Source organism: Staurois parvus, unplaced genomic scaffold (genome assembly GCF_062004578.1).
Source record: "Staurois parvus isolate SC_StPar_1 unplaced genomic scaffold, SC_StPar_1.0 ptg001313l, whole genome shotgun sequence".
Lineage (NCBI taxonomy): Eukaryota > Metazoa > Chordata > Amphibia > Anura > Ranidae > Staurois > Staurois parvus.
Window position 1 is genome coordinate 347,401 of NW_028319109.1, and position 27,286 is coordinate 374,686.

The 27,286-nt window shown below is 44.3% G+C and overlaps 1 protein-coding gene across 3 annotated transcripts in view; it reads left to right on the forward strand.

Moving 5' to 3' along the window:
* The window catches only part of CCDC40 (coiled-coil domain 40 molecular ruler complex subunit), a 571,335-nt gene that overhangs the window by 231,372 nt on the left and 312,677 nt on the right, over positions 1 to 27,286 (forward strand). For all 3 annotated transcript variants that reach the window (XM_089661107.1, XM_089661108.1, XM_089661105.1), the window contains exon 12: positions 8,057 to 8,270. In XM_089661107.1, coding sequence (XP_089517233.1) covers positions 8,057 to 8,270 — 214 coding nt within the window. The remainder of the gene's footprint in view (positions 1 to 8,056; positions 8,271 to 27,286) is intronic.

Here is a 27,286-nt window from a genome sequence, read left to right on the forward strand (position 1 = left end):
AGTGCTTCTCATTTGAGTCTACCTTCTTATGTATACTACCAGGATGCTGTGCCTTATTTGCAGTTACCTAACTAGAAATTGCCAAACAGCTCACTTCCTAGCCCCTTTCCCCTCTTTTATCTTCTCTGCCCTCCCCCCTTTTTAATGTTTTCTCATTCCATCGTGACAGTTACAGTGGGGATCGAAAGTTTGGGCACCCGAGCTAAAAATTTGTATTAATGTGCATAAAGAAGCCAAGGAAAGATGGAAAGATCTCCAAAAGGCATCAAATTACAGATTAGACATTCTTATAATATGTCAACAAAAGTCAGATTTTATTTCCATCATTTACACTTTCAAAATAACAGAAAACAAAAAATGGCGTCTGCAAAAGTTTGGGCACCCTGCAGAGTTAATATCTTGTACTGCCCCCTTTGGCAAGTATCACAGCTTCTAAACGCTTTTTGTAGCCAGCCAAGAGTCTTTCAATTATTGTTTGAGGTATCTTTGCCCATTCTTCCTTACAAAAGTCTTCCAGTTCTTTGAGATTTCTGGGCTGTCTGTCACGCACTGCTCTTTTAAGGTCTATCCATAGATTTTTAATTATGTTGAGGTCAGGAGATTGTGAAGGCCATGGCAAAACCTTCAGTTTACGCCTCTTGATGTAATCCCCCGTGGATTTCGAGGTGTGTTTAGGATCATTATCCATTTGTAGAAGCCATCTTCTCTTTAACTTCAGCTTTTTCACAGATGGCATCAAGTTACCATCCAAAATTTGCTGAAATTTTATTGAATCAATTTTTCCTTCTACTCGTGAGATGTTCCCTGTGCCACTGGCTGCAACACAACCCCAAAGCATGATTGATCCAACCCCATGCTTAGCAGTTGGACAGAGGTTCTTTTCATTAAATTCTGTGCCCCTTCTTCTCCAAACGTACCTTTGCTCATTCCGGCCAAAAAGTTCAATTTTAACCTCATCGGTCCACAGAACTTGTCTCCAAAATGCATCAGGCTTGTCTATATGTTCATTTGCAAAGTTCAAACGATGATTTTTGTGGTGAGGACGTAGAAGAGGTTTTCTTCTGATGACTCTTCCATGAAGACCATATTTGTACAAGTATCTCTTTATAGTGGAATAGTGTACCACAACTCCAGTGTCTGCCAGATCTTTCTGGAGGGATCATGCAGTCAAACGTGGGTTTTGAATTGTTTTTTTCACAATCCTGCGAGCTGTTCTGTCTGATATTTTTCTTGGTCTTCCAGATCTTGCTTTAACTTCCAGTGTTCCTGATGACTGCCATTTCTTAATTACATTCCGAACAGAGGATATTGACATCTGAAAACGCTTTGCTATCTTCTTATAGCCATCTCCAGCTTTGTGAGCGTCAACTATTTTCGGTTTCAGTTTTCTAGACAACTGCTTAGAAGAACCCATGGTGCTGATTGTTGGGGGAAGGTCAGATGAGTCTGGGCATTTAAAACCTTTTAGATTGACATCACCTGGTCTTCCCAGACGATGATTGAGAACAATCCATGACACTGGCAGGTCTCCGCTTTGCAAAGGGGGCAGTGCATGCTATAAATTGTGCAGGGTGCCCAAACTTTTGCAGACGCCATTTTTTAGTTTTCTGTTATTTTGAAAGTGTAAATGATGGAAATAAAATCTAACTTTTGTTGACATATTATACGAATGTCTAATCTGTAATTTGATGCCTTTTGGAGATTTTTCCATCTTTCCTTGGCTTCTTTATGCACATTAATACAAATTTTTAGCTGGGGTGCCCAAACTTTCGATCCCCACTGTATACCCCCCTCTCCAAAATGCTTCCTTGACTTTTTTGATACAGCTATGTGCCCGGTGGTAGAACCACCCCCCAATGAGTGTTCTAGTCGCTGGGATGTGAATGCCACCGGTAGTGGCATTGCTGCACGTATTGCTAGTGCATATAGTATGTCCTCCTCTCTTTTCCTTTCTCTCTGTCTTTTATCCTCTCTCTTTCACGGACCTGGGGCCCGCAGGAACAATTGTACATACAAACCTGTTCAGCTCCGATCTGGTGAAGGTTACAACTAGGTTTGCGGATTGCTTGTCTTCTTTGTATGAGAAAACAAATCTATTTGCTTTAGAACAGGCCAAGTTTCTTCAGTCATCTGCGCATCCCCTCTTTATCTTCTACAGCCTGCGATGCTCTGAACACGGACATCTCTGAAGCTGAAATCTATCAGGCCATCAAATCCTTGAAGTCCTCCAAGACCCTGAGGCCCTGGGCCTGGCTGGGTTTTTCCGGGCTATTTTGTAAAAGATTTTCCACTCTCCTGGTCCCATGTCTAGCCATTTTCTTCAACACATTGAAGCAGAGCTCACAGCCCTCCTCAGACTCCCTCAAAGTACATATTGTAATGTACAGCACTGAGCGAACTGTTGGCGCTATATAAATACTGTATAATATTAATAATAATATCAACATAGTTCCCAAAACGTTCAATGAGGCATTTGAACCGCAAGCCTTCAGACCTATTTCCTTGTTAAATGTGGACCTGAAGATTCTAGGGAAGGTCCTGAGCACTCGAATTAACAAATATCTGCATTTCCTCATTCACAGGGACTATGTAGGTTTTTTTCCAGGGAGACAGGCCGGGGATAACATCTGCAAACGTATCCACCTTATTCATATTTTACACTAACACAAAATACTCTTATCCTTGGACATATACAAGGTATTTGACTCACTTTCGTGGGATTACTTGGTTTATACGTTTTCTCTCAGTGGGGGTTTGGTGACGCCTTCCTCACCTGGATTAAAGCTACAGTATGTACTCATCTCCTTCAGTATGTAGGCTTCTTTTCCTCTTCCTATCCGATATTTTGGGGGATGAGACAGGGCTGCCCGCTATCCCCTGCACTTTTTATTTTCGTCCTTGAACCCCTCCAAGACAAATGTTTATGCAGATGACATCCTCCTCGTGCTAACTAATCCTCTCAATAATCTTCCTAGCCTACAGGACATCTTGGACCAATTCTCCGAATTAATTTTTCTAAAATTACTGCACTGAACATCACTCTCCCTGCCAATCTTGCCAAGCACTTACAAGTACAAATCCCATACCCATTGGGTGTCCCACTCTATAGACTAATTGGGAATTAAACTCACCACCTCCTATTGCATTTTGTTCTTGGCTAATTATTACCATCTGCTGCGGTCTCTGACCTCCCTTCTTAATTCCTTGTAGTTTTCTTTGCCCTTTCATTTGTCCTGGATTAGCAAATACACACTGTCAAAATGATGATCTTCCCCAAGGCCCTCTACTATTTTTGCACTATCATGCTCCACAGTCTGTGGACATGGGGCTCCGTTAGGTATTCAAGCAAGCTGATGTTCTCTTTTCTGTCCCCTCTGCCGATTACTCATAATCCCCTTTTGTGTCCCCAGGTTTATATCATCCTCACTCCTTTTCCTGGTGGACTTCCCACAGATTTACTAAGGTATACAGTTTCCTTACCACTGGCTCATTCCCATCTAGGGAAGTCCTCCGGGAGACACATGAGATCCCACTACAGGAACACTATCTTTATCTACAACTGCGACATTGGATTTTATCCCTCTGCTGCACTTCCACACATCCATATCGCAAGACACTTTTTGAACACATTTGCCAGCATTCACTGGGGTCTCCTGGCCTCATACTCACACTTTATTTCTCTCTTAACAGCAGGATTTCTTTGACATCCCTTTCCTATGTAGCTCAATAGGAGTGAGATCTTGGGTCACCTATTGAGGGAGAGGACTGGAGCAAGGGTTAGACGATGGTAGCAAAATGCTCATTCAACACCACTACTCTGGAGGCTGCCTATAAAGTTCTCCTGCATTGGTACTGGGACTCAGTTTGGATTACTCACACATATCCAGGCAGCCGTGACATGTGTTTCAGGAACTGCTGTCAGCAAGGGGACATCCTACACATTTGGTAGTCATGCCCATGGCTGGTCCAGGGTGTTAAGCCTGCTATAGACTTTTTCATGTGACAGTGCGCAAGGATGCCAGGTTGGTCAACGAGCAGATGTCTAGTAGCCTTAAGGGCTCACACCCAAAGTTCCCTAAAGTTTGGGAACCGTGGATAAGCTTTTCCATCCCTATCTCCAACCAGTTATGGTAACCTAAAGCTGTGACTCGCGCTGATCCTGGATTCATGATACCCTCTTTTTTCTGCCTTTTCTCTCTCTTATTTCCCCCTCCTTCTCTACAATCTTTGTTACTTTTTTTTCCATCTTTGTTTTCCCTTTCCTTTGTCTTGGCTGATATTTGTCAGCGGGGATTGCCACTTAGAGGACAGTTTGGCATTAATAACAATGTTAGCTTTAACTTTCCCACTGGTCCTCATTGGATATGGTCATAACTCTGCTGCTTTAACGTTATACATTGCCTACTGTTATTAGTTGTTAGATGAGACTGTTTTGCTCTGCCCCTGTGAGGGCGAACCATGAGCTTATTTTGTTTGCTCTGGAAAATTAAATATATTTAACCAGAAAAATAAATATATCCTTTCTGTAAGTTTCATTTGAATGTGAGTCCCCTCTGTCCTTTTCTGTGTGTATTCTTTTACACAGTGTCAGAGCCTAGGTCCGAACGTGGGACTTCTGCGGTGTGTGGCAATGTTTCTTCTTGTTGAGCCACCTGGACAGCTCCCTTGACAGTTGTTTGAATGATCCTGCTTTGGCCTTGTTTGTCATGAACCTTGAAACTTTTGCTCCTCTCATGAACTTCATGATTTAAGCCATGTCTCTGCGCTTCCTGTTTGCCAGATTATTGTGCTCTCTTCAGCCAGTATCTTGCTCCTTGTCTTTTCTGCAGTCATCCATATTTTGCTACCACTTGTCGTGAACGTGTGCACTAGAGGCAGGACGCAGCCTCCATTTTGTTAAGAGTATCCATGTTATTCCCTCATTCTTCCCCCCTCCCTCTCTGAGAAGCACAGTGACATATAGCAGCGTGTGTGTGTGTTAAAAGTGTCACAGACCACAGCCCAGCAGGGGGGCTATGAGCTATAGGACCCCCAAGGGAGCCGGGGCCTTGCTGTCCAAAGAACATGTGCAATTTAACACCTTGTATAAGATAAGGCAAGCTTTCCCCGGAGTTCAAAGAACATTGCAAGGAAACACGACCAGATAACCTTTGTTAAAATCCATTTTTCCCCTATGTCTCATATCTTGGAATATGAGAGACTTACATAAAAACTGGACATATCGTCAGATTGGCCACGAGAAGACGAACAGTTTGGTAGGTCACTCGCCTTGTCTCGAATACATAGGAAAGCAGAAAAGTAGATCTCGTGAACCAGGCAGTGTATAATTTCATATTTTATATCTAATCAATCCTCAGACGTGTCTGCATAATAATCTACCCGCGGGTGGAATGTCACTTGTGCAGATGGAAAGTTATGAGCCAAAATATGAGTTATGGGAGATTTTGGCTCTAGTTGAGGTATCCGCCCAGACCTCCACGCCCTAAACGGGGTATTGGTCCTTGACTTCAGAGACACCCCCTGCTGGGGGACTACAAAATAGGCTGTCAGGCCTAAGAAGAAAAAGTTGAAGACGTCTCCCATTTTAACATCAGTACCACCTGGGGAGACCTGTGCCCTTTCGCTCTGAAACTTGGATCTGCTAACCCAGGACTTTGGCAAGTACCTTAATCCTTTCACCTCTCTCTGATATCTCTTTGCTGTGCTGTTGGTCTCTGTATATTTATATATATATATCTTAGTTACATCTTTTTCTGTAAATATTTTTATTGCACTCATTTGACCTTTTAGTAATAAATCTTTCCTTCTGAAAGTGTTGAACTGTTTCTAAAGCTCTTTATTGCAGTTTACGAATTCCTGCCTCTAAAGAGAACGCTACTATGTTTGTTTAACCCTCTGTATAACCGGCCTGCAGTGACCATGTTATACAGATGATTACCTCAATCATTATAGTGTTATAGCTGCTATCGCCAAGTTTCCTCTTTCTCTGTGCAAAAAAGGAGGTGGTGGCAGTGTGAAGGGTTAATTGCGTAATTAACCTGACCCAGTAACAAGCGCATTCAGGCTGCCGGTACATCGATTGTGGTCCAATTAGCTGGAAAATCGTTGTGCAGGGTGCAGCTGGGTGTGGTATTGTTTCGCACGTGACAGCACAGTTTTAGATTGGCTAGTCCTTCGGTCACAAGTTTGGTGAGAAGGGCTGGGGTCTGACGCCGCGTTCGTCACATATTGGTGACAGCAATCATGGGTTAGTCACATATTGGTGGCAGCGATCCCGTGTCCGTGACACCACTCATTATTGACCCTTGGCTTGTTCCCCGACTATGCTTCTGCCTGATCCCAACCTGCGACTGCTTATTGCCAACCTTTGGCTTGTTCACTGACAATGTTTCTGTTTGATCCTTACATTACCTTAATACGCTACTGGACCTCCGCTGGCTCACCTCCTGGTGGGGTGATCCTGAGGACTGCGACCTGGTGCTAACATGCAGCAAAATCCATCTCTACCATCAAGAGCTCTGTTGAACACCGGTTAGTACTTAGACTCCGCACCTAGCCCACTCCTCCGCCAGGGTGACCTGCCTGTGTACCTAACCTGCTGATTTTGGTGTGAGCCTTTCCACTGCTATAGCAACTGGTCTTTGAGCCTGACCCCTGATCATGACACACAGTATGACAAGCTTGTCTCAGTTTTCACTGGATTCTGTAGAATGGCCTAATTTCCTGTGACTTTATCAAAACTTCAGAAGACTTTTAGCACCTTTATCTATTGACCTTTTTCTTTTTTTCCAGTTAAAGTACACAGTTTTCCATTTGTGCACTCCAAAAGCAACATTATATGTATTTGATCAGGTCTCAAAATTTCTGCTCGCATTTGGCGAATGGAAATAATGTGGGGACGAGCGTGTACCAGGTACCGCATCGGAGGGGGCACACACTACTGCTAGCACCAATAAAGAATATGGGAGAGAAACAATAAGAAAGTCTGCCGCTTAAGCAGCGATGACCGCTGTTGAATTTTCCCCCCTCTCTCCCCACTCTGTAGCTGCAGTGGTGGAGGAGAAGAATATTTGGCTGTCAGCCCACTTTACTATTCGGTCTTCTACACGGCCACCTGCAGCTCCATCAGCTGCTATAGACTATAGGAGGAGGCTGCAGAGCTGCTATTGGCTGCATTTACAATTTTTAAATTGCGGGACCTGAAGGAGGCACAAGGCTCCTGGAGGCTTCACTTACATGTTACATTGACACAACATCTTTGCATCCCCCCCACCACCACCACCAGGAGAGGAGGAGGGCACCTGAATCAGATCAACTGTGCATTGTAAGTCAATTTTCATTCTGTGTTACACCACCGACCTTTGCACTATGTGTTGCAGGCTTCAAAGGAAGCTCTGCTTTGTTTTCCCTTAATGCCACACTTTCACTTGGAAAACGGGGTTGATTTATTAAAGGCAGATAGACTGTGATCTTTGCAAAGTGCAACTGCACTCTGCAAATGCAATTGCCCCAGAGCTTAGTAAATGAGCAGAAGCTCTGCTGACTTCCATCATCCAATCATGTGCAAGCAAAAATGCTGTTTTTTTAAATCTTCTTGCACGCGATTGGGTATGCTTTGTAAAGTGGAGCTCAGTTACTAAGGTCTGTGCAAAGTGCACATTCTATTTGCCTTTAGTAAATCAACCCCAAAGTCTTTTACATGTGATTGTAAAAATGAAAAAAAATGCTCTAAGTTTATGAAAGGTTTGAGCAGTCATACTTAATATTTTGTTTCCCTTTTGATGTAAAGCAATTTTTTTCCTGTTATGTTTACATTGCTTCATGTTAATATTGTTAAAGTTTTTAATATTGATTTTTGGAAATTTATTCTGCATAAAACATTTAACAGTGTCATTTCATGAGATAATTTCCAAGGGCGTGTTTAGGGGCGGGGCAGGGTAGGGTTGGGTGGGGCAACTGGTGGCAAGTAACTCTTAAGGCCTAGCTAGAAGCTCAGGACTTTAAATTTTGAGCCCTGTATTAGATGAATATAATAACTACTTTCTTTGATTATCAGGGTAAAGAAATAGGACCTTTAGAGATCCAGATCACTGCTCTGACCAAACAGATAGAGGAATGCAATACAGAAATTGTGGCAATGCAGCAGTATTGGCTCCGTTTGCAGACAGAGATGGTCCAGCTGACCAGGCAGAGGGAAGAACAGGATGCTTCAGTAGAGATGTTAAAGAAGGAACTTACTATATTACAACAGAGGAAAATTCGCATAAAAAGTAAGTTCAGTGACCTTTGTATTACATAGCTTATGGTGCAGCCTTGCATAATTGAGGCTTTTGGTGACCATTGCTATCTTAGGACGTTTTCTAAGGGTAATGGTAGTCACCTGAACCCTTTGCATGCTATCGGGGTTCATCAAGGGGTTTCAAGGCACATTTTTACTGCTTTAAATTATTACGTCATCCAGTCCATATAAAAAGCCAATAATAGGGGAATCTTTTATGTCAGAGGATTCCAAACTGTGGCCCTTTGCTTGCCTTTATCCGGTCCTAGGGGCATTAGTCTTTCCATTGATGAGAAGCATTATTCCTTCCAAAGAGGGGGCACTATTCCTCCCACTGACACCAGCAATGAGGTATTATTTCTCTCACTGACACCGATACTAACTCTCTCACTGACACCAATGACGAGGCACTATTTCTCCCACTGACACCAATGATGGGGCACTACTCCTCCTACTGACACCAATGATGTAATATTTTTACTCCCACTGACCACCAAGCCTTTGGCATTGCTTACTGCCACAGGTGCCAGGACATTTTCTACTCCCACTGGCCACAGTCCAACCCCCCCCCCCCAAAAAAAAAGTTTAAAGGGCAGTAGACCCTTTGTTTTGAAAGTTTGGAGACCCCTGCTCTAAGTCAACAGGACTTCATAGTCAGGATGCTGTTACATACTTCAGCCATTTCTGAAGCACTTTCCTAACGGCATTTGTGCAATCCCAACTCATCTTCTGCATCTATTCACAAATATCTATTCTGCCTCATTGATTTCTTTATATATTCTGTTGATGAGTTAAAAGAAGGGTACTGTGTCCCATTTTGTGCATTTTCATTAGGAAGGAAAGATGGTTGCTAAAATCAAGCTGGTGTAGAATGAGAAATGAACTACAGAATGTTACCGGAATGACTAATATAAGTGGAATCTTTTTTAGTTTTGGATAAATTGGTGAGTTTCTGCCAAGCTTTTCTTGCTGTCTGTGGACTTCCATATTCTGTCTTGGTGACAATGTTGTCACCAGACAGAAAGCTGGAAAAAATCTGGCGCAGTGACACAGACCACAATATAAAGTTAACAGGAGTTCTAGCTTTCCCTTACCAAAGAAAAAAAAGTGTGTTTCACTTCACTTTTCCTAGTGTCACCCCTGTTCTATTAAAGAGTTAAAAGGAGGTTTTAGCTGGAGGTGCACTTTAAAGTGGAACTTTAAAGTGGAACTAAACCCATCAATTTAACTGTTTCCCAAGCCATTAAATTTAAGGAATTCCATGAAAGATAACTTTTATAGTTGCTTGTTCTCCCAATCAAAATATCAAGCAATCAAAAGGTTGGTGTCCTAACTAATCACAGGCAGGGCCTTCTTAATGAATGGGCACCCATGGGCATTGCACATGGGGGGCTCATGATCAAGGCCAGGAAAATGTGTGTGGGGGAGGGGGGCTCTGTTTGGGTTTGGCCGCTCATGCTGCTCCTATTTGACAGGAGCAACTGTAATGTCATCCCGTTCAAAAGGAGCATTGGCTGATGATGAGGAGAACATTCAGCTTTCTCTTCCATCCTGCAGGGTGATTAGGACATTTGATGTATAGGAACACTGTGATAGGGATACCTGATGTTTGGGAACACTGTGATGGAGGCACATGATGTATGGGGGCACTGTGATGAGGACACCTGATGTATGAGGACACAGATGGGTACACATTATAGATGAGGACACGTGATGGATGGGGGCACTGATTGGGATAGTGTGATGGGAACATCTGATGTATGGGGCCATTGTAATGGGGGGAACATGATGTATGGGGACACTGTGATGGGGACACCTGATGTATGGGGACACTGTTATGAGGACACTTCATGTATCAGGACACTGATGAGTACACCTTATAGATGAGGGCACTTGATGGATGGGGACACCTGATGTGTGGGGACACTGTTAGGGACACCTGTTGGATGGGGACACTGTGTTGAGGACATCTGATGTATGGGAATGTTGTGATGGGGACACTTGCTGTATTAGGACACTGTGACTGGGACACTTGCTGTATTGGGACACTGTGACTGGGACACCTGATGTATGGGGACAGTGTGATGGGGACGCCTGATTTATGGGGACACATGATGTGTGGGGACACTGTGATAAGGACACCTGATGGATGGGGACTTCAGATGTGTGGGGACACCTGATGTATGGAATGCAAGTGTACAATCCAAACGCACACGTTCCTGCGTTAAAAATGGCTGTGTGTATCAGTAGGTGCTGCAGCTACCATCTGCTGAAACCGAACAGAATCAGCAAGGGAAGATGTCACCAGTACACAGAGGATCACCAATATGGGTCCAAAAGTTTTAATGAACGATTACATAGTTACAGCAAGGAATTGTTTTAAATCTCGCAGGACCCCTTCATCGGGCATGTGACAAATTGTGACTGAAACTGGAGAACTATTTAGGAAAACCATCCACCAATCAGAGTGAAGTAATGTATGTATGGAGACACCTAATGAATGAAGACATTTGATGTGTGGGGACGCCTGATGGATAGGGAAACTGTGATGAGGACACCTAATGAGTGGGGACACTGTAATGAGAACACCTGATGTTTGCAGACACTGTGATAGGGACCCCTGATGTATGGTGGCACTGTGAAAAGGACACCTGATGTATGGGGACATTGTGATAACGACACTGTGATGGGGGAACATTATGCATGGAGACATTGTGATGGGGACACCTGGTGTATGGGAACACTGTGATGGGGAGACTGTGGGGGGGACACCTGATATATGGGAACACTGTTATGAGGACACCTGATGTATGGGGAAACTGTGATGGGGGAACCTGATTTATGGGGACGTTGTTATGAGGACACCTTGTGTATCAGGACACTGATGGGTGCACCTTGTAGATGAGGACACTTTATGAATGGGCACAACTGATGTGTGGGAACACTGTGATGAGGATAGTGTGATGGGGACACCTGATGGATGAGCACACTGTGATAGGGACACCTGTTGTATGGGGACACTGTGATGAGGACATCTGATGTATGCGGACACTGTGATGGGGGAAATTGATGTACGGGGCCACTGTGCTGGGGAAACCTGATGTATGGGGACACCTGATGTGTGGGGACACTTATGAGGACACCTGATGTATCAGGACACTGATGGGTACACCTTATGGATGGGGACACCTGATGTGTGGGGACACTGATTGGGACACCTGATGGATGGGGACACTCTAATGGGGACACCTGATGGATGAGGACACTGAGAACACTTGATGGATGGGGACATCTGATGTATGGGGACATCTGATGTGTGGGGACACTGTGATGGTGACACTGTGTTGAGGACATCTGATATGTGGGAACACTTTGATGGGGACACCTGTTGTATGGGGAAACTGTGATGAGGGCATCTGATGTATAAGGACACTGTGATAGCCCCTACCTGATGTAAGGGGGCAGTGTGATGGAGATCCATTGATAGGGACACTGCATATATAGGGACACCTGATGGATGGGGACACTGTAATGAGGACATCTGATCTATGGAAACATTGTGATGGGGACACCTGCTGTATTGGGACACAGTGATGAGGGCATCTGATGTAAGGGGTTACTGTGATTGGAGAACCTGATGTATGGGACCACTGTGAAGAGGGAACCTGATGTTTGGGGATACTGCAATGTGAACACCTGATGTGTGGGCACACTCTGATGGGGGAACCTGATATAGGGGGACACCTCATGTATGTGGACTCTGTGATCAGGACACCTGATGTATCGGGACACTGTGATGAAGACACCTGATGTATGGGGACAACTGACTGATGGCCGGCAAAGTTAGTGGAGCAGTGAAGCCGGGAAGGCAAAAGGAGGTGGCGGAGAGGAGCCACGGGAAACAGTGAGTCTGTTAAAAGTTTACACCACCTACACCTATTAAAGCCTATATCACTAGATTTCACAGCTGAGGCTGAGCACAAGCATGGGTGGTCAGTGAAAGAATACAGTCAACGAGAAAGAAAATATCTGAGGGGACACACAGTGAGTTCGGAAGAGGAGTGGAGTTGAGGAGAGGGAAGAGAAAATACTGACCAAAGGAAAAATAACTATAACTGAAGGAAGAGGGGAGAGGCAGAAAAGGAGAAAAACACCTTGATAAAGTCATTTAAGGAGCCTGAGATCTCTCATCAAAGGGGAAAAATTGGAGGGGACATATAACAGAGAGTTGAGAAATACTAATATACCCCAAATAAGACGATAAGAATACCCGCAGTTAATTATAATTAATCTATAATTATAGATCTAGCTATTGGAACTCTGGAAATAAAACTCTGTTGTGAATTATAAAACTTGAAATATAACATCTAAATATGAAGAGCAGATCTGTAAAAGGGGAGGTTCGAAGACACCTCAATTAAGTACGAGTACAGTGCCTGCACAAGAGAAAAGCCCCAAAAGACAGACCCCTAAGAGAGAGCAAAGAGCAAAAGGAAGATATGAACGGGGAAATAACATGGGAGACCAATCTAGAACATCACTGGGAATATCGAACTTGAGCCAGTCTAAAGGAAACTTTAAATATAGAAAATGAAATAGAAAAAGAAAATATAGAAGAGCAAGAAACGTTCACAAATGCCCACAAAAATGGAAATAGCGGAAATGTTTGCAAAATCAGAACATTCCATAAAGAATGAGATGGCTATATTACACAAGTATTGCAGGTCAAGTATTGTTACGAGTTGAAGAAACGGAGGACAAATTAGATAAACATGCATAAATAATAATCAAACTGGAAGAAATGCAAAGGGAACAAATGAAATTATCATACAAGTTGGAGGATCAAGAGAACAGAGATCGAAGGAATCCATCATATCTTCACCTAAAGGAGAAGATATGATGGACATAATGAAGATAGTGCTTAATCCAATATTAAATACGCCAGTAACAGAACAATTGAAACTAGAAAATCTACAATTTCTGGGGAAATTGTGTAAAGTGTTCTTGCCGCAACCTTTACCAAATGATTGATGAAATGAAAGCAGTGCACATAGCAAGCCTGACAGAGGTATAAATGGATTTCAGCTTGTATTTTGGAGTTCACAGTTAGCCTTAATGACACAGCAGCGTGTGAGTCATGTTTGGTTGCTGTAGCAACTCTCACTCAGGAATGTCAGCATGTTCTAAGCAGTGTTTAAACTTGCCAATTCACTGGCGATTGCCATCTTCAAACACTTGTAGTTTTAAAAGTATAAATGCTACAGCAAAGAGCCTTATATTGTGATAATCAGCAGGGCTAACTTTTGATATATAGTATGTCTCTGAAAGATAAAAAATTAAGGCACAGTCGCAGTTTAAAAACGTCCCTTAAAATTTCAGGTGTCTAGAGTGGATTTTCAATGAAAGTCAATGGGAGGGGTGAGGTGCAAACAAATGGTCATATCCTGAAAACTATCAGGAGTATGTCCTAGTCGTGAACATTTTTAGTGACAGCAGGGTTAGCTGAACGTTTTGATATAAGATATGTGTAGGTGGGCTTGAAAATGACATAGTGATGGCAGTTTACAAATCATGTTCTGATTTTGCCTTCCACACTGTAGCTTTCTCACTTCTCACTCTAATGTGACTCAGCTGCCCCCTGAGTGACCTTTGGTTGCACCTGTGACTCAGTCAGTCACAGGTGTGTGAGAAGCTCTGTTCTAAACACACTGGTCAAACTTGCCAACATCACTGGCGATTGCCATCTTCAAACGCTTGTAGTTTTAAAAGTATAAATGCTACCGTGAAAAGGTTTATATTGTGACAATCACAAGAAACAGACCTAAATTTTGATGTATAGTATGTCTCTGAAAGATAAAAAATGAAGGCACAGTCGCAGTTTACAAAAAGTCCCTTAAAATTTCTGGTGTCTAGAGTGGAGTTTCAATGAAAGTCAATGGGAGGGGTGAGGTGCAAACAAATGGTCATATTGTGAAAACTATCAGGAGTATGTCCTAGCCATGAACATTTTAAGTGACAGCAGGGTTAGCTGAACATTTTGATATAAGATATGTGTAGGTGGGCTTGAAAATTACAGAGTGATGGCAGTTTACAAATCATGTTCTGATTTTTCCTTCCACACTGAAGCTTTCTCACTTCTCACTCTAATGTGACTCAGCTGCCCCTTGAGTGACCTTTGGTTGCACCTGTGACTCAGTCAGTCACAGGTGTGTGAGAAGCTCTGTTCTAAACACACTGGTCAAACTTGCCAAATTCACTGGCGATTGCCATCTTCAAACGCTTGTAGTTTTAAAAGTATAAATGCTACCGTGTAAAGGTTTATATTGTGACAATCACAAGAAACAGACCTAAATTTTGATGTATAGTATGTCTCTGCAATATTAAAAATGAAGGCACAGTCGCAGTTTAAAAACGTCCCTTAAAATTTCAGGTGTCTAGAGTGGATTTTCAATGAAAGTCAATGGGAGGGGTGAGGTGCAAACAAATGGTCATATCCTGAAAACTATCAGGAGTATGTCCTAGTCGTGAACATTTTTAGTGACAGCAGGGTTAGCTGAACGTTTTGATATAAGATATGTGTAGGTGGGCTTGAAAATGACATAGTGATGGCAGTTTACAAATCATGTTCTGATTTTGCCTTCCACACTGTAGCTTTCTCACTTCTCACTCTAATGTGACTCAGCTGCCCCCTGAGTGACCTTTGGTTGCACCTGTGACTCAGTCAGTCACAGGTGTGTGAGAAGCTCTGTTCTAAACACACTGGTCAAACTTGCCAACATCACTGGCGATTGCCATCTTCAAACGCTTGTAGTTTTAAAAGTATAAATGCTACCGTGAAAAGGTTTATATTGTGACAATCACAAGAAACAGACCTACATTTTGATGTATAGTATGTCTCTGAAAGATAAAAAATGAAGGCACAGTCGCAGTTTACAAAAAGTCCCTTAAAATTTCTGGTGTCTAGAGTGGAGTTTCAATGAAAGTCAATGGGAGGGGTGAGGTGCAAACAAATGGTCATATTGTGAAAACTATCAGGAGTATGTCCTAGCCGTGAACATTTTAAGTGACAGCAGGGTTAGCTGAACATTTTGATATAAGATATGTGTAGGTGGGCTTGAAAATTACAGAGTGATGGCAGTTTACAAATCATGTTCTGATTTTTCCTTCCACACTGAAGCTTTCTCACTTCTCACTCTAATGTGACTCAGCTGCCCCTTGAGTGACCTTTGGTTGCACCTGTGACTCAGTCAGTCACAGGTGTGTGAGAAGCTCTGTTCTAAACACACTGGTCAAACTTGCCAAATTCACTGGCGATTGCCATCTTCAAACGCTTGTAGTTTTAAAAGTATAAATGCTACCGTGTAAAGGTTTATATTGTGACAATCACAAGAAACAGACCTAAATTTTGATGTATAGTATGTCTCTGCAATATTAAAAATGAAGGCACAGTCGCAGTTTAAAAACGTCCCTTAACATTTCAGGTGGCTCTGAGTGAAGTTTCAATGAAAGTCAATGGGAGGGGTGAGGTGCAAACAAATGGTCATATTCTGAAAACTATCAGGAATATGGCTTAGTCGTGAACATTTTTAGTGACAGCAGGGTTAGCTGAACGTTTTGATATAAGATATGTGTTCTTGCCGCAACCTTTACCAAGTAATGATGACATGTAAGCAGTCCACATTGCAAGCCTGACAGAGGGATAAATGGATTTGAGCTTGTATTTAGCATCTCACAGTCCAGCCTGTGTGACTCAGCTGCGTGTGAGTCATGTTTGGTTGCTAGAGCAACTCACTCTGTCAGGAATGTCATTAGCTCAGGTCTAAACACGCTTTTTAAACTTGGCAAGTTCACTGGCGATTGCCATCTTCAAACGCTTGTAGTTTTAAAAGTATAAAAGCTACTGTGAAAAGGTTTATATTGTGACAATCACAAGAAAAATACCTACAGTTTGATGTATAGTATGTCTCTGAAAGATAAAAAATGAAGGCACAGTCGCAGTTTAAAAACGTCCCTTAAAATGTCTGGTGTCTAGAGTGGAGTTTCAATGAAAGTCAATGGGAGGGGTGATGTGCAAACAAATGGTCATATTCTGATAACTATCAAGAGTATGTCCTAGCTGTGAACATTTTTAGTGACAGCAGGGTTAGCTGAACGTTTTGATATAAGATATGTGTAGGTGGGCTTGAAAATGGCAGAGTGATGGCAGTTTACAAATCATGTTCTGATTTTTCCTTTGCACACTCTAGCTGTGCTCTGCTGCCACTCTAGATGCACCATTCATTCCTATGGGAAAATTTCGCCACAAAAACCGCGATATTTCTTGAACGATTTGGCGAAACGTTCCACAAAGTAATAGCAATCCGATCGGGAACAATCCGCACGTTTTGATATATTACTTGTCTTTGTAGTGTAAAAACTGTGGGAGGAGTTAGCGTGGCAAATTTGGCTATAATAATAAGAACTAGAAAATCTACAATTTCTGGTGAAATTGTGTAAAGTGTTCTTGCCTCCACCAGTAGTCTACAATTGGAGTGGGCGGAGTAACTGGGTGGAGTGGGCGGAGTAACTGGGTGGAGTGGGCGGAATAACTGGGTGGAGTGGGCGGAGTAACTGTTGTGTTGTTGGAGTGTCTGGAGTAAGTGTAAAAAGGTTGGACTGGGTAGAGTAACTTTATGGAGTGTTTGGAGTGAGTAAAGATAGTAAACATTACATTACCCATTGATTGATCAAATTTAAAAAGTGCACATGACAAGCTTGATAGAGTGAGTAATGCATTTCAACTTTTAATTATTTATATAGCAAATTCAATTGCAATTTTGTTGCCCAAAGTGCTTCACAGTTACATTAAAACATACGTTTATAAAAACATTAACAGCATTATCAAGTCTAGCAGATGAAGGTATGACCACATGCATTTGGGGGGTCTCAGCATCTTGACGTAGAATGGAGGTGAAGGTGTGCTATCTGTTTTGTCTTGGAAATTTGCTTTTAACAAATTTCTCCTTACCGTGAGTACTCGCAGTTGGATGCACAGAAATCCCCCATAAAGCTGTGCGAATCTCGCTTACCACGGCTGCAGCTAAACTACACGATTCCTGCCCATCCAACTGGGTTAGCTCTGTTGAGATGTGGGGAATGGAGCTCCGTTACCCAAGAATGATCAGGCGACACTCTCAGGTTGCTGTTCGAATGCACCAAGAGCAGGGTCCAACTCCAGCCTCAGATTTTTATTTACAAGCAGACACACGCCCCCCCACATGAATAAGGTCAATCCCCTCCCACAGAACAATGCAATGGGGAGTGCCTATACACAGGATGTACATTTCGATTGGAGCATAGCCTTTCCTATTATCTATCACTGGTCCTCCCTTATGAGCCCTCTGAGGTCAGCAGACTTCCTCCCCTTCCCCCCATGAGCCCTCTATGGAGAGCATACTTCCTGTCCTACTAGCTCCTATTGGTATGTACATTCTCTGTACAAGCATTCCCTAGAAACACCAGTCTGTACCTGGATGGGCCCGATACGATCTTTATTAAAACACATCCATCCAGATACAGTTTCAGGTCGGTAATGGGTTGTAAGATATACATGAGCCTACACGCGGAGTTCACACCGCTTGGCGCCTTGCGTTATGAAGTCCATGTGGTACTATGCTGCTGATATGTGGATACAGGCCCGCGGCCTACCGCCGGCGGCATTCGCATCGAATGCCGTGGTGGTATACACGCCGGTCTATAAGCGCAGATCTGCCATCTCATCCATTACCGAGCTGAGTACTGTAATACATACATTGTACATGCGCACGGCCCAATTGCAGCCTTCAGAGCTTTAATTAAGCCACACGAGACACATATGAATAACACTCATATATGACACATTTAAAGTTCAACCTGTAAATACAAAATTTCCATGACATTCCCTCCTGTTTTATCATATTCTCCTCGTGTTCCTTCTTGATCTTCTTCAGCTTGATGGGTGTAGTCTCAAAACCTCAAAGAGTTGGTCTTAGACCAGAGTTCCTGTAGTTGTCCCTGAGAATAAGCTCCACGGGGTACCTGAAACAACAAGACCCGACGCAGACTCGACGCAAACAGTCTTGATTGAAGCGATGATCCTCAAGAGCGTTGGAACCTTCACTACAGGAAGGCTCTTGCAAAAACCACAAACAGACTTGTGGTATGAATAAGGCTTGTGATCCCACGGTGGTCTGGGGAGATCCAGCAGCAGATTCTCAAATTGCCCCTGCAGACGGGGCCACACAAGGCTGGTCTCGACCCAGACAGTTTTCCAAATCGCAGACACAAACCATGATGAGGCTTGAAGCTTGCTTGGAGGTCTTGGAGAATGTGGTCTTCAGGGAGATAAATTAGAGGGAAGCCAGGACGTAATCTGCAGAGAAGGTGGTTGGTTGGTGAGGCCTTCCTCCGATCAGTGGTTGGAGTGGGATCCCAGGAGCAGGCATGGAGATGTGGTCGTCTGCCCGAGCTTGGTTTACACGGTCGATGAGGCAACAGGAACATCTCACCGCGGCATATAAAAGGCAGAGGAAAAAGAGAAGCATCAGGACATACACTCCCACTTCCTTCAACCAAAATCCGATGGAGAACAGGAAATCTCCCAATCCTCCCAAACCCTTGAATGGATTCCAACCCTCACTAGCTATAGCTCTAGCTTTTCCCTGTAGTTCACTAACTTTGTCCATATGGGCCTGGACCTTGTCCTCCCTCACAGGTGATAGTCCCAACAAACTTGTTACCTGTGCCAAAGCTGATGTTAAACCACACCTGAGTGCTGCCTAGCTGTCCAGTTACCCATAATGGACTGACAAGGGCCCTACAGGAGCTAGAGCTAATGTTGGTACTGAAACTGGTGTTACCTGCTAAAAATGTCTACGTGGGGGCTGACCAGGGGTCCCTTGCTTTTTCATGCCAACACGGATGTCATATAGGGCATGAACAGCGGCCATTGCGGACATGTGATGACTGGGTGGGGGCTTAGAGCATACCCAACAGTTGGTTTTGTTGGCGGTTCTGGCTAAACGCAGATGCATTTTAAATAAAAGGTTGGGGTATCTGCCGTCTTTTCCTCCGTTCACACACATGTAAGACATACAAACAAAAAGAAAAAGGAAAATGACACCCCTCATTCTCTGGTGTAGCTGTAAAGCTTCTTGCAGTGGCTTGCGTGCACCCAGTTGTCTCGTCCCTCGAGCTTGAGTGAGGTAGGTGTCGTCAGCTGGACTTGGTATGGTCCGGTGATCCGTGGCTCGAGTCCGGTTCTTTGATGTTTCTTTAGAACGACCCAATCACCTAGCTCAATAGAAAGAACACCTGTTAATGCATTTGGATCCGGGAGCGATTTACGAACCCGGTGGTGTATCTTCTGCAGCTCCCATTGCAGAGATTGCACGTAACCTGTAAGCTGTGAATGCGAAGATGACAACTGTTGAGGAAAGTACAACCCTGTTTTGGGAGGTCCCCCAAACAACACCTCGCAGGGTGACAGCCAAGGGGCATTATAGATGGAATAGAGGGCAATGGGGAGACACTCAGGCCAAGGTTTTTGGGTATTGGCTATGATTTGGAGATCCTGTTTTTAAGGATTCCGTTGAGACGTTCAACCTTACCGCTACTCTCGGGGTGATACGGGGTGTGTAGCCCATGGTTGATGTGAAGGGCTTTACATACCTCTGTAAAGATCTGCTCAGTGAAGTGTGACCCCCCTATCGGACTCGATGGTTTCAGGTAGACCACAGCGGCACACAACCTCAGACAGGATTTTCTTCGCCATGGTACACGTAACGGGCCACGCAACTCACATGCCCTGGCCAGTGCCCACAGCTCAGCTTCCTGAGCTGACATATGTGCTTTCAAAGAGCAACCAGTGTGTGGCTTACCGTCTTGGGTGTAGTACCTGGACCCATCGACAAAAAGATTTTTCGCTTCCGGTAGTGGCGTTTCCTTCACCGGGCTGATCGCCGCTGACTCCAGTTCCACCAAAGAAATGCAGTTGTGTCCTTTGGAAGAGAGGTTAGTAGTGGACAAAGAAGACATGTTAGCAGAAGAGGTGTTAGTGTTGTTAGTTGGGTTGCAAAATTCAGCACTGTCATTGCTGTCCTCCCCCCCCTTCTCATCTTCCAATACAGGAAGAAGAGAAGCTGGGTTAAGAATAGTGCATCGTTTGATAGTGAGGTTAGTAGGGGTTAGGAGGGCTTTCCCCTGAGAGGGGTACCTTGCCTTGGATGTCCTGTTTTTACAAGACCATTCTTGCTGCACTGGTGTCGGTGAGGCAAGGGAGGGGATGTTTTAATTCCTCTAGAAAAAGATGGACCGGGGCCGACACCGATTTGTCAACTTCCTATGAGGATTCATAGGAGTTACTTACCATGGTGGTCACAGGGGCGGAGGACTCATCAGGAATGAACTGCCACCGACCTTTAGGTAATTAGGGACAGCTCCTCCTTATGTGCCCCGTTTGGTGGCACTGGAAGCACCTAGGTGGGGGCCTATCCTTCCTGTGACCCAGATCCCTTGGTTTTTCATGTGGGGTCTGGGACATAAGAACTTTGGCCTTGTCCTGTTTTCTCCTATCCATTTCCTTCTCTATTGCCGCAAGAGTGGAAAGGATAGCAGGGATAGACATCTCATTATATTCGGGTCGGGCTAGAACCAGCCTTTCCCGAATTTTGGTATCGATGCCTTCCAAAAATTTGGCCCACAACAGAATGTGCGTCGCGGTCACCTTTACCCCTTCAGTTGGAGCATCAGGTCCACCTTCCAGATCCGCATCCAGTGCTGTCTGCTTGAGACGGCGCCAGAAGCAGGCGCTTTCCTTATTAGGACCCTGGGTGAGTTTCATCATGTCCGTAGTAGAGGTAGCACCATACATTTCTGGAAGCTTTGCCTTTAGCTGTGCACAAAACTCTTTGCCCCCTGAAGTCATCTCCTCATGAGTGGTTATAGAGCACCCTGCAATAACCGGGTGTCTATTCCCCTTAATTCGCAGATAGTCTGCAAATCGGTTGTTGAGAAGACTTCGTAGTTGGAAACAGAAGGAGCTGGGGTGAAGCAGGGAGAAGGGAGAGGTAGAGGCAGAGGCTGAGGCATAGATATAGAAGACACGAAAGGAACGCCAAGAGTGATGTCACTAGCAGAAGAGACAGGTGCAGTTATACTTATCTCAGCCACTGTTGGTTGTTTGGGAACCCCAGCAGACCCTGATCCTGCCTGCCTTAGTAGAGTCAGCCCTGAAAGAGCTTCCTCCACCTCTGACACTGGATCCTCCTGTTTTATTCCCTCTGGAGGCCAGGTATACATCACCTGGTTCTTCCGGACAGACACCAGTTTATGTATGCCCTGCTTCCCTAATCGGATTGACCTGTGAAGCCATAGCTGTGCGATCTCTAGTTCTGACGCCTGCATCCGTGGTCCAAATTCAGAGATGAATGTTTCCCACCTCCATGCGTCAAATGTACCTTCCCGGGGAATTTCCCATCTGGTACCCTTCGACCATTTATTCCACCTTTTGAGGGGTTCTGTAGACTTCCCCCCCAAACTCACCTTCATCAGTTGTGCAGCTGTCCTTACCCTGAAGAAGGCTGGTTCCCCCTCTCTCTTCATGGACTGACTACTGCCCATCGTGACTAGTCACTGGTATATATCCCGCGTCCGGGTACCTGTTTACCCCCTGAAGCACTCGGTGGGATCCTACCGAGAGGCCTGATTCCACCACTTTCCCAGCACAGCGTAATTTATGTGAATCTTATCGATCACCCGAAGCGCATCAAGTGGCGGTCAGACTGAGAGCACACCTCCCACTCCCACAGTGCAATTTATGTGATCCTGACCACCCGAAGTGTTTGTGGTAACCAGGCTAAGCGTTACACTTCCCTGGACCGCCCACTCGCACAGCGCAATTTATGTGGTTCTCATCACCCACTGTGTTTGGCAGGCCACACCGCACAATGATGAAAGTGGCTTTTCTCTCCCTGCACACAGTAGCTAACACAAGTCAAACCAAAAGGAGGGGTTCTTGGATGTTACTTAGGGGTCACTGGTTGCCCGGAAACCTGCTAACTGACCTTTAGGAAAGATCGTGTAAAGAAAAAACTTCTCTAATACACACAGAAAAACCCCTTTTCAACTAGAAAAACCGTAAAAAAAGGACAAAGTGGAACCTTATGGAAAACACGGTACGTTTCGCAGTAAAACAATTACACAGAGGTAAACCGTAAAACTGCACCAAAAATAACCCGTTGCAGACGCGAAAATCGCTCCTACCAGCGCTGCTAAATGATCTGCACTACACCTGCGATCTTCGCTGCAACCGCCTAAAAGCGTTTACACAAAAAGTCTGCTGGACGCGAAACACGCAACGCAGCAGCTTTAAAACAAACCTGCTTTACAATAAGGAACTACTTTTAACAAGAAAAACACAAGAAAAACATAATCACTATACAAGAAATCTATGTGCAAAAACCCAGACTTCAACGCGCTCACTAAATGTGGAACACGTGAGGGAAAAACTCGCTTAACACACTTTAAATTGGCCGGCAATACGCAAATTTAAAGCTAAAAGCAAACAAATGAAACTGTAAAAAATGTGGATTAAAAACACAATATGGGTCAAATGCATATAGAAAGCTGCATACACATTGCATAGAGATCATTGAAACTCAAAGCGAAACTTGGAAAAAGGAATGGTGGAGAAGCCGCATGGCAGTCACAACTGGTTACCAAACAAAGTAGCACATGTGGTTAGTCAAGAAAATGGCCCCCCACAGAGAAGCACATGGCAGAAACTAAAGTGGCCCCCCCACAGAGAAGCACATGGCAGCAGACACTAGCCTCAAAATTGCCTCTAACCTCTTACATAAAACAGACTTTTGGACAGAACATACACTGGACAATTACACAACAATATACAGTACACATACAACACAATTTGGCACAATCACAGAACAGACATAAAACACCAACATATCACACTAACATGCACATGTAACAGAAAGGACCCCCTGCTGCATGCTTGCTGGGAGCAGTAGTACTGACAAAACATTGCACAGACTATATACACACACAAAGATCTTACAACAGTTAACGATTAACCTAAACCTTTCAGCACTGTAATAATTACCTCACGTGGAGGGGGTAGAGCAATCACCCCAGTACCTACAACCCGCAAATACTTACCTAAACTATGCAACAACTTTTACCCACTAAAACATATACCCGTTTAATTTTTGGTTGAAAGATTTTTAAACTTGACCAAATCCAGCCAACCAAACTCACCCCTCTGCTGCTCTCAGCAGAGAAAAACCCTTGTCTTTCACCCACAAATCAAGATTTTAGGACAACTAGGTCCTTGCTAAGTGGAAATCACGTTAGCTAACAGAGAGCAAAATCAGCCACACGAACGTGCAAAAAGCGATCCTCTTAATGGCAGAGAGACCTGAAATGTGCCGGCATACTTTTTGCTAGTTCATGATGGCTCATTCCCCCCGCGTGCTCGGTTAGCTATCGCAGAATTCGCGTTAGTATCCACTGGCTCGCCAAACTGTCTTTGAAATTCGCTTTTAACGAATTTCTCCTTACCGTGAGTACTCGCAGTTGGATGCGCAGAAATCCCCCATAAAGCTGTGCGAATCTCGCTTACCACGGCTGCAGCTAAACTTCACGATTCCTGCCCATCCAACTGGGTTAGCTCTGTTGAAATGTGGGGAATGGAGCTCCGTTACCCAAGAATGATCAGGTGACACTCTCAGGTTGCTGTTCGAATGCACCAAGAGCCGGGTCCAACTCCAGCCTCGGATTTTTATTTACAAGCAGACACACGCCCCCCCACATGAATAAGGTCAATCCCCTCCCACAGAACAATGCAATGGGGAGTGCCTATAGACAGGATGTACATTCCGATTGGAGCATAGCCTTTCCTATTATCTATCACTGGTCCACCCTCATGAGCCCTCTGAGGTCAGCAGACTTCCTCCCCTTCCCCCCATGAGCCCTCTATGGAGAGCATACTTCCTGTCCTACTAGCTCCTATTGTGTCACGGTGTAATGTCAGGTTCAGAGACCAGTTGCTATAGCAGTAAAAGGCTTACCTGGAACCAGCAGGATAGGTACACCAGCGGATCCCCCTGGGAATGACGCAGGCTCACCTGAGGTGCGGGGTCTAAGTATTAACCGGTATTCACCAGAGCTCCTAATGGTGGAGATGGATTGGGCTGCGTGTTAATACCAGGTCGCAGATCTCAGGATCACCCCACCAGGGAATGAGCAGACTGGGAACCAATAGCGGAACAACAGGTTAGGGATCAGACGAAAGCAGAGTCGGTCACAAGCCAAGGGTCGGTCACAAATGGTAGCAGATCAATCGTAGTACGTTAGGATGAGACGAAATCGTGGTCAGGAACAAGCCAAAGATCAGTAGCGGAGGCGTAGACAGCAGCAGGAACAGTAGCGGGATATTGGCTGGAAAGGCACAATAATCTGGCAAGGAGGAAGTGCATGGACATGGCTTTTATAAGGAAGTTCATGGGAGGAGCAAGGAGTTCAAGGTTCAAGAGTTTTCAAGGCACAAGGCAGGATTATCCAAGAATTGTCAAGGGAGCTGTCCAGCATTCCAGATAGCTCAGTGAGAAGAGACATTGCCTCTCACTGCAGAAGGACCAGGTTTGATCCCAGGCTCTGACATATTGGTATGTAAATTCTCTGTACAAGCATTCCCTAGAAACACCAGTCTGTACCTGGATGGGCCCGATACGATCTTTATTAAAACACATCCATCCAGATACAGTTTCAGGTCGGTAATGGGTTGTAAGATATACATGAGCCTACACACAGAGTTCACACCGCTTGGCGCCTTGCGTTATGAAGTCCATGTGGTACTATGCTGCTGATATGTGGATACAGGCCCGCGGCCTACCGCCGGCGGCATTCGCATCGAATGCCGTGGTGGTATACACGCCGGTCTATAAGCGCAGATCTGCCATCTCATCCATTACCGAGCTGAGTACTGTAATACATACATTGTACATGCGCATGGCCCAATTGCAGCCTTCAGAGCTTTAATTAAGCCACACGAGAGACTTATGAATAACACTCATATATGACACATTTAAAGTTCAACCTGTAAATACAAAATTTCCATGACAGTTTGATGATAATCAGTAGAGATGAGCGAAGTATTGAAAAATTCGATTCGGCTGATTCGGCGAATTCCAGTATGAAATTCGATTCGATGCGAATTTATCCGCTACGAAGATGACTTATAAAAAGGGTTTCTAGGCTTCAGAGAGCCTTTAAATTAGTGCAGAACACTGTACCTTTAATTTAAATGCCCTTGGAGATGAGGAAGTTGAAGGAGAAGGAGAAGGATGAGAAGAAGGAGAAGGATGAGAAGAAGGAGAAGGAGAAGGATGAGAAGAAGGAGAAGGATGAGAAGAAGGAGAAGGATGAGAAGAAGGAGAAGGAGAAGGATGAGAAGAAGGAGAAGGATGAGAAGAAGGAGAAGGATGAGAAGGAGAAGGATGAGAAGAAGGAGAAGGATGAGAAGAAAGAGAAGGAGAAGGATGAGAAGAAGGAGAAGGATAAGAAGAAGGAGAAGGATGAGAAGAAGGAGAAGGAGAAGGATGAGAAGAAGGAGAAGGATGAGAAGATGGAGAAGGAGAAGGATGAGAAGAAGGAGAAGGAGAAGGATGAGAAGAAGGAGAAGGATGAGAAGAAGGAGAAGGATGAGAAGAAGGAGAAGGATGAGAAGAAGGAGAAGGATGAGAAGAAGGAGAAGGAGAAGGATGAGAAGAAGGAGAAGGAGAAGGATGAGAAGAAGGAGAAGGATGAGAAGAAGGAGAAGGAGAAGGATGAGAAGATGGAGAAGGAGAAGGATGAGAAGAAGGAGAAGGATGAGAAGAAGGAGAAGGAGAAGGATGAGAAGAAGGAGAAGGAGAAGGATGAGGAGAAGGAGAAGGATGAGAAGAAGGAGAAGGATGAGAAGAAGGAGAAGGATGAGAAGAAGGAGAAGGATGAGAAGAAGGAGAAGGATGAGAAGAAGGAGAAGGATGAGAAGGAGAAGGATGAGGAGAAGGAGAAGGAGGAGAAGCAGAAGAAGAAGGATGAGAAGGAGAAGGATGAGAAGATGGAGAAGGAGAAGGATGAGAAGAAGGAGAAGGAGAAGGATGAGAAGAAGGAGAAGGAGAAGGATGAGAAGAAGGAGAAGGAGAAGGATGAGAAGAAGGAGAAGGATGAGAAGAAGGAGATGGATGAGAAGAAGGATGAGGAGAAGGATGAGAAGAAGGAGAAGGATGAGAAGAAGGAGAAGGATGAGAAGAAGGATGAGAAGGAGAAGGATGAGAAGAAGGAGAAGGATGAGAAGAAGGATGAGAAGAAGGAGAAGGATGAGAAGAAGGACAGTTCTGTGACAGTTTCTGTCTATTTCTGACAGTTCTGGGACATTCACTCCATACAGCGGTTTCAACCGCTGTATGGAGGGAATGTCATAGAACTGTCAGAAATAGACTATTTCTAACAGTTCTGGGACACTCACTCCATACAGCGGTTGAAACATTGTATCTATTTGTTTCCATAAATGGATCCATTTATGGAAAAAAATAGATACAATGTTTCAACCGCTGTATGGAGTGAGTGTCCCAGAACTGTCATAAATAGTCTATTTCTGACAGTTCTATGACATTCCCTCCATACAGCGGTTGAAACCGCTGTATGGAGTGAATGTCCCAGAACTGTCAGAAATAGACTATTTATGACAGTTCTGGGACACTCACTCCATACAGCGGTTGAAACATTGTATCTATTTTTTTCCATAAATGACATTCTGCAGATACACTTAGAGGAGCGCTGCAGATACACTTTTTGCCGGCTTGGAATTATTCTTTTCATCCTACTTCTTCTTCATCCTCATCCTCTTCTTCTTCTTATGAGGATGAGGATGAAGAAGAAGAAGAAGAAGTAGGATGAAAATAAGATTAATTCCAAGCCGGCAAAAAGTGT